Below are 12,674 nucleotides of genomic sequence, written 5' to 3'. Positions count from 1 at the left end.
CCAGTCCATAGTGGATCTAACATAATAGTGTGAGAGTCCAGTCCATAGTGGAGCTAACATAATATTGTGAGAGTCCAGTCCATAGTGGATCTAACATAATAGTGAGAGTCCAGTCCATAGTGGATCTAACATAATAGTGTGAGAGTCTAGTCCATAGTGGATCTAACATAATAGTGAGAGTCCAGTCCATAGTGGATCTAACATAATAGTGTGAGAGTCCAGTCCATAGTGGATCTAACATAATAGTGAGAGTCCAGTCCATAGTGGATCTAACATAATAGTAATAGAGTCCAGTCCATAGTGGATCTAACATAATAGTGTGAGACTCCAGTCCATAGTGGATCTAACATAATATTGTGAGAGTCGAGTCCATAGTGGATCTAACATAATAGTGAGAGTCCAGTCCATAGTGGATCTAACATAATATTGTGAGAGTCCAGTCCATAGTGGATCTAACATAATAGTGAGAGTCCAGTCCATAGTGGATCTAACATAATAGTGTGAGAGTCTAGTCCATAGTGGATCTAACATAATAGTGAGAGTCCAGTCCATAGTGGATCTAACATAATAGTGTGAGAGTCCAGTCCATAGTGGATCTAACATAATAGTGTGAGAGTCCAGTCCATAGTGGATCTAACATAATAGTGTGAGAGTCCAGTCCATAGTGGATCTAACATAATATTGTGAGAGTCCAGTCCATAGTGGATCTAACATAATAGTGTGAGAGTCCAGTCCATAGTGGATCTAACATAATAGTGAGAGTCCAGACCATAGTGGATATAACATAATAGTGTGAGAGTCCAGTCCATAGTGGATCTAACATAATAGTGAGAGTCCAGTCCATAGTGGATCTAACATAATATTGTGAGAGTCCAGTCCATAGTGGATCTAACATAATATTGTGAGAGTCTAGTCCATAGTTTTTTGCCTATTGTTCACAATACTTATTAAGAAGACATACGTTTTTTTTGTTTTTTGTTTTTCATTCTAACATGTAAAAATCGTCTCGTTGTAGGTTTGCTAGCAATGTAGCTAATGTGAGCAATCCATTCGAACTCTGAATCAGTTTAAAAAATGCATTCAAAAAAACGTCAACAATACTTCATTTACCTGGATAAAAAAGGTGTAGCAACATTGTTATTGTAAAAGACATTTCTATTGTAGTCACACATGGACATGCGACGGTGTTAGCCGTGAGCTAGCTACGGCAAGAGATAAGCTTGCCGTAGTCAGCACCCGAATCGCGTTTGAGTTTGTGACAGGACACCAATCTGTACTGAGTGAAAAACATGAATAATCATATTACCGTAGGGCTGGGCGATATATGGAATATACTGGATATATCGCGGGTTTGTCTCTGTGCGATATAGAAGATGACTATATGGTGATATTGGAGTATACGTTCTCACGCAGTTGCTTTTAGCTGCGGGCATTACACTACAGGCTCTTCTCACTCTTTCTTGTCTCTCCTTTTCACAGAGACATAAAACAAGCGCACCTTCTTACATACGTCACATACTGTCACGCGTGCAACGTCATATGCCCTCACCGAGCAGACAGGTAGCGGCATGGTAACCTTAGCTGTGGTGCTAGCGGAGTGGTGCGAGTGGTAATACGAGAGAAAGAAGGTGCGAATCTGGTAACAAATGAAGGAAGAATCAATTCCCAAGAAAAACAGCAGGGGGTCTATCGTCTGGCGGTGGTTTGGCTTCAAGCGGGAAGATGTTGAACAGACAACCGTAATATGTCGTAACAGCACTGCTGACATCACATGGACAAAGATAAGACCTTCTAGAGGAAAGTTCTGTGGTCAGATGAAACAAAAATGGAGCTGTTTGGCCAAAATACCCAGCAATATGTTTGGAGGAGAAAAGGTGAGGCCTTTAATCCCAGGAACACCATGCTTACCATCAAGCATGGTGGTGGTAGTATTATGCTCTGGGCATGTTTTGCTGCCAATGGAACTGCTGCTTTACAGAGAGTAAATGGGACAATGACCTCCAAGTTCTTCAGGACAAGCTAAAATCATCAGCCCGGAGGTTGGGTCTTGGGCGCAGTTGGGTGTTCCAACAGAACAATGACCCCAAACACACCTCAAAAGTGGTAAAGGAATGGCTAAATCAGGCTAGAATGAAGGTTTTAGAATGGCCTTCCCAAAGTCCTGACTTAAAGGTGTGGACAATGCTGAAGAAACAAGTCCATGTCAGAAAAGCAACACATTTAGCTGAACTGCACCAATTTTGTGGTCAAAAATTCAAGCAGAAGCTTGTGGATGGATACCAAAAGCGCCTTATTGCAGTGAAACTTGCCGAGGGACATGTAAGCAAATATTAACATTGCTGTATGTATACTTTTGACCCAGCACATTTGCTCACATTTTCAGTAGACCCATAATAAATTCATAAAAGAAACAAACTTCAAGAATGTTTTTTGTGACCGACAAGTATGTGCTCCAATCACTCTATCACAAAATAATAAGAGTTGTACAAACCCCGTTTCCATATGAGTTGGGAAATTGTGTTAGATGTAAATATAAACAGAATACAATGATTTGCAAATCCTTTTCAACCCATATTCAATTGAATGCACTACAAAGACAAGATATTTGATGTTCAAACTCATAAACTTTATTTTTTTTTGCAAATAATAATTAACTTAGAATTTCATGGCTGCAACACGTGACAAAGTAGTTGGGAAAGGCCATGTTCACCACTGTGTTACATGGCCTTTCCTTTTAACAACACATTTGGGAACTGAGGAGACACATTTTTTAAGCTTCTCAGGTGGAATTCTTTCCCATTCTTGCTTGATGTACAGCTTAAGTTGTTCAACAGTCCGGGGGTCTCCGTTGTGGTATTTTAGGCTTCATAATGCGCCACACATTTTCAATGGGAGACAGGTCTGGACTACAGGCAGGCCAGTCTAGTACCCGCACTCTTTTACTATGAAGCCACGTTGATGTAACACGTGGCTTGGCATTGTCTTGCTGAAATAAGCAGGGGCGTCCATGGTAATGTTGCCTGGATGGCAACATGTGTTGCTCCAAAACCTGTATGTACCTTTCAGCATTAATGGCGCCTTTACAGATGTGTAAGTTACCCATGTCTTGGGCACTAATACACCCCCATACCATCACAGATGCTGGCTTTTACACTTTGCACCTATAACAATCCGGATGGTTCTTTTCCTCTTTGGTCCGGAGGACACGACGTCCACAGTTTCCAAAAACAATTTGAAATGTGGACTCGTCAGACCACAGAACACTTTTCCACTTTGTATCAGTCCATCTTAGATGAGCTCAGGCCCAGTGAAGCCGACGGCGTTTCTGGGTGTTGTTGATAAACGGTTTTCGCCTTGCATAGGAGAGTTTTAACTTGCACTTACAGATGTAGCGACCAACTGTAGTTACTGACAGTGGGTTTCTGAAGTGTTCCTGAGCCCATGTGGTGATATCCTTTACACACAGATGTCGCTTGTTGATGCAGTACAGCCTGAGGGATCGAAGGTCACGGGCTTAGCCGCTTACGTGCAGTGATTTCTCCAGATTCTCTGAACCCTTTGATGATATTACGGACCGTAGATGGTGAAATCTAAATTCCTTGCAATAGCTGGTTGAGAAAGGTTTTTCTTAAACTGTTCAACAATTTGCTCATGCATTTGTTGACAAAGTGGTGACCCTCGCCCCATCCTTGTTTGTGAATGACTGAGCATTTTTTGGGAAGCTGTTTTTATACCCAATCATGGCACCCACCTGTTCCCAATTTGCCTGTTCACCTGTGGGATGTTCCAAATAAGTGATTGATGAGCATTCCTCAACTTTATCAGTATTTATTGCCACCTTTCCCAACTTCTTTGTCACGTGTTGCTGGCATCAAATTCTAAAATTAATGATTATTTGCAAAAAAAAAAAGTTTATCAGTTTGAACATCAAATATGTTGTCTTTGAATATGGGTTGAAAAGGATTTGCAAATCATTGTATTCCGTTTATATTTACATCCAACACAATTTCCCAACTCATATGGAAACGGGGTTTGTACTGTATATTCTTAATAAATTCAACAAACAAGACTGGACAACAGCTGGGATAGGCTTCCAGTTCACTCGTGACGCTAATGAGGACAAGCGGTATAGAAAAAGGATGGATATTGAACAACTGCGATGTTTGTCTGTCTGAACTCCAATCTCCTCCTCTTCTGTCTTCCAGTAGAACCTTCTGAGCTTCTGACGCCAGAGCCAGTGGAGCTGCAGTGCCTGCCCATGGAAGCACACCTCTGCCCGGTCCCCAAACTGCTGATGGCGGCTCCGGTGGCGCTCAATTCAGTAAGCCTTTCCCGACACGCCAGTTAAGGTCCCCAAAGTCAGGTGCGGTGCGGCGACGCGAGCGCTCCATGCTTCTAAGGGCGCTCGCCCGGGAGGCTCTAGAGCCGCCATGTTCCTACAGCCATACATACCAACACCTTAAAGTGCAGACACCACATGCACGCAAACTTACATCAACTAGACAAATGAAGACACACAAAGAAAAGACCCTTTATGGGTTGGACTCATCTCATAAGGCAGCCCAACCTTTGACTGTTCCAAAGTCAGAAGCTAGTTCTGGAAGAAGAAGAAGGAGAATAGTTGAATGGCTTCACCACCATGACATGTTTACAGGTGGATCCTCCTTGAACTTTTTGCTTTGTCCTACGTGGGGCAACTTGGTTGTGCCTTGGTTTCAGCTGCGGAGGAGACTTGAAAGCAACATAAAAAGTCCAAAAGGAACATTTGATGAAGGCAAACGACGTAGGAATACGTCAACGTTTGTATTGTCAGTCTTCAAAATCCAAACTATCGTATTTTTCGGAGTATAAGTCGCACCGGAGTATAAGTCGCACCGGCCGAAAATGCATGATAAAGAAGGGAAAAAAACATATATAAGTCGCATTTTTTGGGGACATTTATTTGATAAAAGCCAACACCAAGAATAGGCATTTGAAAGGCAATTTAAAATAAATAAAGAATAGTGAACAACAGGCTGAATAAGTGTACGTTATATGAGGCATAAATAACCAACTGAGAACGTGCCTGGTATGTTAACGTAACATATTATGGTAAGAGCCATTCAAATAACTATAACATATAGAACATGCTATACGTTTACCAAACAATCTGTCACTCCTAATCGCTAAATCCCATGAAATCTTATACGTCTAGTCCAGGGGTCGGCAACCTGCGGCTCTTTGACCACTCTGATTCGGCTCAGCTGCATACTTGCCGACCCTCACGATTTTTCCGGGAGACTTTCGGATTTCACAAACATTTCAAACATTCTCCGATTTTCACCCGGACAACAATATTGAGGGTGTGCCGTGATGGCACTGCATTTAGCGTCCTCTACAACCTGTCGTCGCGTCCACTTTTTCACCTAACAAATAGCGTGCCGGCCCAGTCACATGTTGTATGCAGCGTCTGCTCACACACACACAAGTGACAGCAAGGCATACTTGATCAGCAGATTACACTGAGGGTGGCGATATAAACAACTTTAACACTCTTACTAATATGCGCCACACTGTGAACCCACACCAAACAAGAATGACAAACACATTTCGGGAGAACATCTACACCGTAACACAACATAAACACAACAGAACAAATACCCAGAATCCCATGCATCCCTAACTCTTCCGGGCTACATTATACACTCCCGCTACCACCAAACCCCGCCCACCTCAACCGACGCACGGAGGGGGGGAGGGTTGATGTGTGGGGGGACGGGGTTTGGTGGTAGCGGGGGTGTATAGAGTTAGGGATGCATGGGATTCTGGGTATTTGTTCTGTTGTGTTACGGTGCGGATGTTCTCCCGGAATGTGTTTGTCATTCTTGTTTGGTGTGGGTTCACAGTGTGGCGCATATTAGTAAGAGTGTTAAAGTTGTTTATATCGCCACCCTCAGTGTGATCTGTATAGCTGTTGACTAAGTATGCCTTGCAGTCACTCATGTGTGTCTGCAGAAGCCGCATACAACATGTGACTGGGCTGGCAAGCTGTTTGTTCAGGCCGTAGAGAGCGCTAAAGGTAGTGACATCACGGCACGCCCTTATTATTGTTGTTTGGGTGAAAATCAGCATACATTCGAGAGAATAGTTGCCCTGAAATTCGGGAGTCTACCGGAAAAATCGGTAGGGTTGGCAAGTGTGACGCTGTCAAATTACATTTTCATATTAAGGTGCGGGCCGCGTGTCTGAGACCCTTGGTTTATACATAGCACAAAGCAAAAAAAAAACTTTGTATGCAGTGTTATTTCATTTTAAATTTCAAAAGAGTTTTGTGGCGCCCATTGTTTTCTTTAATTTGTGAAACGGGTCAAAATGGCCCTTTGATGGTAAAGGTTGCCGACCCCTGGTCTAGTCTCTTACGTGAATGAGCTAAATAATATTATTTGATATTTGACGGTAATGTGTTAATAATTTCACACATAAGTCGCCCCTGAGTATAAGTCGCACAACATAAACACAACAGAACAAATACCCAGAATCCCATGCATCCCTAACTCTCCGGGCTACATTATACGACTATTACTATGAAAAAAACTACGACTTATCGTCCGAAAAATACGGTCATTGAATCCCAACTCAATGACAAATAATGCTGAGATCAGTTTGAACTTAAAACCTGGTCTCTATTTGGTTTAACAGTTCCAGTGCAACCTCCAAATCAAGACTGTCAAAGTACTCAAAGTTTTACTTTAACTAATAACTTCTTTTTAGGCAGTTAAGAATGTTACAATATCACTCAACACATCACCTTTGCAGTTAATACAGACTTTTAAGACCCGGGAACAGATTTATTATACAGTGGTACCTTGCTTTTCAGCCCAAATTGTACAAAAACCGAAGCAGTTGTTCCTATAATCACCGACGTGTGGTATTTCCTTGCTGAATGATACGCGCAGGGTTTCCCCAAACGTCTCGCTCAGATTTCAATGTTGTTTTCCGACTGTAGGAACTTTTTGGAGTTCCTATAACCTTTTTAGTCCCCGGGCCGTTTTTCGTCGTGTTCCGACATGCAGCAACTAGGGACTACGGCCCTCAGATCCTAAAACCGTTTTAGCTCCTACTCTGAGGCAGGGTCTAAACTGAGTCCCATAGGAACTAAAATACGTAGGTGTTTGGTGATTGCTTGAACTAACATTTTTAAAAAGTCCCACAGAGTTGGCAACAGCAACGGGAAAAATTGACACAGCCAGCGATAAATGGATAATTTATTCATTGCATTTTCAATCCACTGCTCATCGGTAAAACTGGGGACAACCTTCTCCACCAGTCTTCTACTTTAGTCCGGACCCAGACGGACGGCGAGGAGTGTTGTGCAATGACAACATCGGAACTACAAGGAGAATACGTGTGTTACATAAGGTCTAAAATATCCACACATTGAAAACAGTCAAATTCCGCCTGAAATGTTTACTTGTAGGATTCATAGATCTATACAATCAGCTCATACACTAATTAATAATAATGTTGACTTCTAGGATTCATGGGTCTACACTAGAGATGTCTGATAATATCGGACTGCCGATATTATCGGCCGATAGGGGAAAAAATAACAATAACACCAGAAATATATAGTAGATGTGTTGCCAGTCGTTTTTTGATAAAAGAGATATAAATAAAATAAAAGTGTGACTAAAAGGATGGAGGAATCTTTAGGGGAAAAAAAGTACATTCTACAATAACACCAGAAATATATAGTAGATGTGTTGCCAGTCGTTTTTTTTTTTATATATATAAAAGAGATAGAAATAAAATAAAAGTGTGACTAAAACGATTGGAGGAATCTCTAGGGAAAAAAAGTACATTCTACAATAACACCAGAAATATATAGTACATGTGTTGCCAGTCGTTTTTTTTTTTTGATAAAAAGAGATATAAATAAAATAAAAGTGTGACTAAAAGGATTGGAGGAATCTCTAGGGGGAAAAAGTACATTCTACAATAACACCAGAAATATATAGTACAAGTGTTGCCAGTCGTTTTTTTGACAAAAGAGATAGAAATAAAATAAAAGTGTGACTAAAAGGATTGGAGGAATCTTTAGGAAAACAAATGTCAACAAAGTACATTCTACAATAACACCAGAAATATATAGTATATGTGTTGCCAGTCGTTTTTTGATAAAAGAGATATAAATAAAGTAAAAGTGTAACTAAAAGGATTGGAGGAATCTCTAGGGAAAAAAAGTACATTCTACAATAACACCAGAAATATATAGTACATGTGTTGCCAGTCGTTTTTTTGATAAAAGAGATAGAAATAAAATAAAAGTGTGACTGAAAGGATTGGAGGAATCTCTAGGGAAAAAAAGTACATTCTACAATAACACCAGAAATATATAGTACAAGTGTTGCCAGTCGTTTTTTTGACAAAAGAGATAGAAATAAAATAAAAGTGTGACTAAAAGGATTGGAGGAATCTCTAGGAAAACAAATGTCAACAAAGTACATTCTACAATAACACCAGAAATATATAGTACATGTGTTGCCAGTCGTTTTTTGATAAAAGAGGTAGAAATAAAATAAAAGTGTGACTGAAAGGATTGGAGGAATCTCTAGGGGAAAAAAGTACATTCTACAATAACACCAGAAATATATAGGACGTGTGTCGCCAGTCGTTTTTTTGACAAAAGAGATAGAAATAGAATAAAAGTGTGACTAAAAGGATTGGAGGAATCTATAGAAAAACAAATGTCAACAAAGCACATTCTACAATAACACCATAAATATACAGTACATGTGTTGCCAGTCGTTTTTTGATAAAAGAGATAGAAATAAAATAAAAGTGTGACTAAAAGAATTGGAGGAATCTCTAGGGGAAAAAAGTACATTCTACAATAACACCATAAATATATAGTACATGTGTTGCCAGTCGTTTTTTTTGACAAAAAAGATAGAAATAAAATAAAAGTGTGACTAAAAGGATTGGAGGAATCTCTAGGAAAACAAATGTCAACAAAGTACATTCTACAACAACACCAGAAATATATAGTACATGTGTTGCCAGTCGTTTTTTGACAAAAGAGATAGAAATGAAATAAAAGTGTGACTAAAAGGATTGGAGGAATCTCTAGGGGAAAAAGTACATTCTACAATAACACCATAAATATATAGTACATGTGTTGCCAGTCGTTTTTTGACAAAAGAGATATACATAAAATAAAAGTGTGACTAAAAGGATTGGAGGAATCTCTAGGGAAAAAAATACATTCTACAATAACACCAGAAATATATAGTACATGTGTTGCCAGTCGTTTTTTTTTTTATATAAAAAGAGATAGAAATAAAATAAAAGTGTGACTGAAAGGATTGGAGGAATCTCTAGGGAAAAAAATGTCAACAAAGTACATTCTACAATAACACCAGAAATATATAGTACGTATGTTGCCAGTCCTTTTTTTTGATAAAAGAGATAGAAATGAAATAAAAGTGTGACAAAAAGGATTGGAGTAATCTCTAGGGAAAAAAAGTACATTCTACAATAACACCAGAAATATATAGTACAAGTGTTGCCAGTCGTTTTTTTTGACAAAAGAGATAGAAATAAAATAAAAGTGTGACTAAAAGGATTGGAGTAATCTCTAGGGAAAAAGTACATTCTACAATAACACCAGAAATATATAGTACATGTGTTGCCAGTCGTTTTTTTTGATGAAAAGAGATAGAAATAAAATAAAAGTGTGATTGAAAGGATTGGAGGAATCTCTAGGGAAAAAAATGTCAACAAAGTACATTCTACAATAACACCAGAAATATATAGTACATGTGTTGCCAGTCGTTTTTTGATAAAAGAGATATAAATAAAATAAAAGTGTGACTAAAAGGATTGGAGAAATCTCTAGGGGAAAAAAGTACATTCGACAATAAGCAACAACAATTGAATAAAAAATACATGTTACAATAATTAATAATAACGGATTTTTTTTAATTGTAAGTTTACTTCTTTTTTTTCCTTTTTAAAGAAAAAATCTGCGTTATAGCAAATAATGGACCTTGGCAATCTCGGGGAAACCCTGATACCGACGCCGTAGAATAAAGGACGATGTTTGTCAAAAAGGTGGGCGTAGGAAAAGCAAGGCACCGCTATATTGTCACTATCTCCCACGGGGGAAATAATCCCTCCACTCCCACTGGCAGAACCACTGAATCGTGTCATGAACCACTGAGTCAAGTCAAATATACACTATATTGCCAAAAGTATTTGGCCACCTGCCTTCACTCACGTATGAACTTGAAGTGCCATCCCATGGAATTGTCCAACATGTTTTGGTATCCTGGAGCATTCAAAGGTCCTTTCACTGGAACTAACTCCTGAAAAACAACCCCACACCATAATTCCTCCTCCACCAAATTTCACACAATGCAGTCCGAAATGTAGCGTTCTCCTGGCAACCTCCAAACCCAGACTGGTCCATCAGATTGCCAGATGGAAAAGCGTGATTCATCAGTCCAGAAAAGGCGTCTCCACTTCTCTAGAGTCCACTGCATCCCACGCTTTGCATTGGACTTGGTGATGTATGGCTTAGATGCAGCTGCTCGGCCATGGAAACCCCTTCCTGCGTACTGTACGTGGGCTAATTGGAAGGTGACATGAAGTTTGGAGCTTTGTAGCAACTGACTGTGCAGAAAGTCTCTGCACTATGCTGACCTCTCTGTCAGTTTACGTGGCCTACCACTTGGTGGCTGAGTTGCTGTTGTTCCCCAAACTCTTCACTTTTCTTATAATAAAGTTGACTTTGGAATATTTAAGAGCGAGGAAATTTCACGACTGGATTTGTTGCACAGGTGGCCTCCTGTGACAGTTCCATTCTTTCACAGATGTTTGTAGAAACAGTCTCCATGCCTAAGTGCTTGATTTGATACATCGGGCCAAGTGATTAGGACACCTGATTCTCATCATTTGGATGGGTGGCTTAAATACTTTTGGCAATAAAGTGTATTTAGGAATATCCCAAAGTTCACCTGGGAAGGTGTCTAGTTTGAGGAGTAAGTGAGTGATTGTTTCTTGATTGTAAAAAAAAAAAAAAAAAAAAAAGCATCTGCACTATTTACTATTTACTAAACTCATGTTGGCCTGGACTTGTTGAAATGTGCTGTTGTTGTCGTCCGACATCCATACGCAAGCAGGTCACGCTTTTTCATGCAGAATGTCATTTCATTTTATTTGAAGAGGCTCGGTTGTAGGTTTTATTGCTCTCCAAGAGCACCTTGGTGTGTGTCATTATTAATTAGCGGTCTTTTAACAGTCTCCGGACTCTAAATGCAGGCCGCAGGTGGTAAAAGTACGAGGAAGTTGAAAAAAAGGCCAAAACAAAAACTGGCGATCCAAAAGTTTAAGTTGCAGAAATGACTTTTGTCCAAAGTGAAATTTTGCTTCCATACTTTTGCAGACTACTTTGTGTTTCATTTGCGGCATGAGTCAGAAACATGTTGATGGCGTGCAACAGGGGTGTCCAAACTACGGTGCGTTTGTTTTGGTCAAGTAAAGAAGTGAATTATATTTATATAGCGCTTTTCTCTGCTCAGATGCTCAGTGGCCTAGTGGTTAGAGCAGGCCTGGGCAATTATTTTGACTCTGGGGGCCACATTTAGAGAAAAAAAATGTGTCTGGGGGCCGGTATATCTATTTTTAGGGACACTAATACAAAACTTCACAATAATGTCTGATTGAATGCAAAAAACGTTATGACAGACCGCCTTAAAAAATGTAAAGGGGAACATTATCACAATTTCAGAATGGTTAAAACCATTAAAAATCAGTTCCCAGTGGCTTATTATATTTTTCGAAGTTTTTTTCAAAATTTTACCCATCACGCAATATCCCTAAAAAAAAGCTTCAAAGTGCCTGATTTTAACCATCGTTATATACACCCGTCCATTTTCCTGTGACGTCACATAGTGAAGCCAAACAAACATGGCGGAAAGAACAGCAAGCTATAGCGACATTAGCTCGGATTCAGACTCGGATTTCAGCGGCTTAAGCGATTCAACAGATTACGCATGTATTGAAACGGATGGTTGTAGTGTGGAGGCAGGTAGCGAAAACGAAATTGAATAAGAAACTGAAGCTATTGAGCCATATCGGTTTGAACCGTATGCAAGCGAAACCGACGAAAACGACACGACAGCCAGCGACACGGGAGAAAGCGAGGACGAATTCGGCAATCGCCTTCTAACCAACGATTGGTATGTGTTTGTTTGGCATTAAAGGAAACTAACAACTATGAACTAGGTTTACAGCATATGAAATACATTTGGCAACAACATGCACTTTGAGAGTGCAGACAGCCCAGTTTTCATCAATTAATATATTCTGTAGACATACCCTCATCCGCTCTCTTTTCCTGAAAGCTGATCTGTCCAGTTTTGGAGTTGATGTCAGCAGGCCAGGGAAGCTAGGGTCGATATTCTTCTCTTGATCATCTTCGGTGGCATAAGGGACGGTGTGAGCCAAGACATCCAGGGGGTTTAACTCGCTCGTCTGCGGGATCCATACCCAAATGTGTGTTATCATCCAAAAACTAATGTAAAGTATCAAAGAAGAGAAGAATAAGTGATTATTACATTTTAACAGAAGTGTAGATAGAACATGTTAAAAGAGAAAATAAGCAGATATTAACAGTAAATCAACAAGTAGAT

The 12,674-nt window shown here is 39.8% G+C and overlaps 1 protein-coding gene across 7 annotated transcripts in view; it reads left to right on the top strand.

Annotated features, from left to right (window-relative positions):
* The window catches only part of mbnl3 (muscleblind-like splicing regulator 3), a 104,442-nt gene extending 98,994 nt beyond the window's left edge, over nucleotides 1-5,448 (top strand). For 5 of the 7 annotated variants that reach the window (XM_061930215.2, XM_061930210.2, XM_061930212.2 and 2 more), the window contains one exon: nucleotides 4,206-5,448. In XM_061930215.2, the coding sequence (XP_061786199.1) occupies nucleotides 4,206-4,348 (143 nt within the window). In that variant the 3' untranslated portion in view covers nucleotides 4,349-5,448. The remainder of the gene's footprint in view (nucleotides 1-4,205) is intronic. The other 2 variants (XM_061930216.2, XM_061930217.2) reach the window with 2 other exon arrangements.
* Nucleotides 5,449-12,674: the final 7,226 nt, after the last annotated feature.

The sequence above is a fragment of the Nerophis lumbriciformis genome, linkage group LG36 (genome assembly GCF_033978685.3).
Source record: "Nerophis lumbriciformis linkage group LG36, RoL_Nlum_v2.1, whole genome shotgun sequence".
In the NCBI taxonomy this organism is placed as follows: Eukaryota; Metazoa; Chordata; class Actinopteri; order Syngnathiformes; family Syngnathidae; genus Nerophis; species Nerophis lumbriciformis.
Note: the sequence above shows the minus strand (reverse complement) of the source record. Positions and strands in the feature narration are given on the sequence as shown.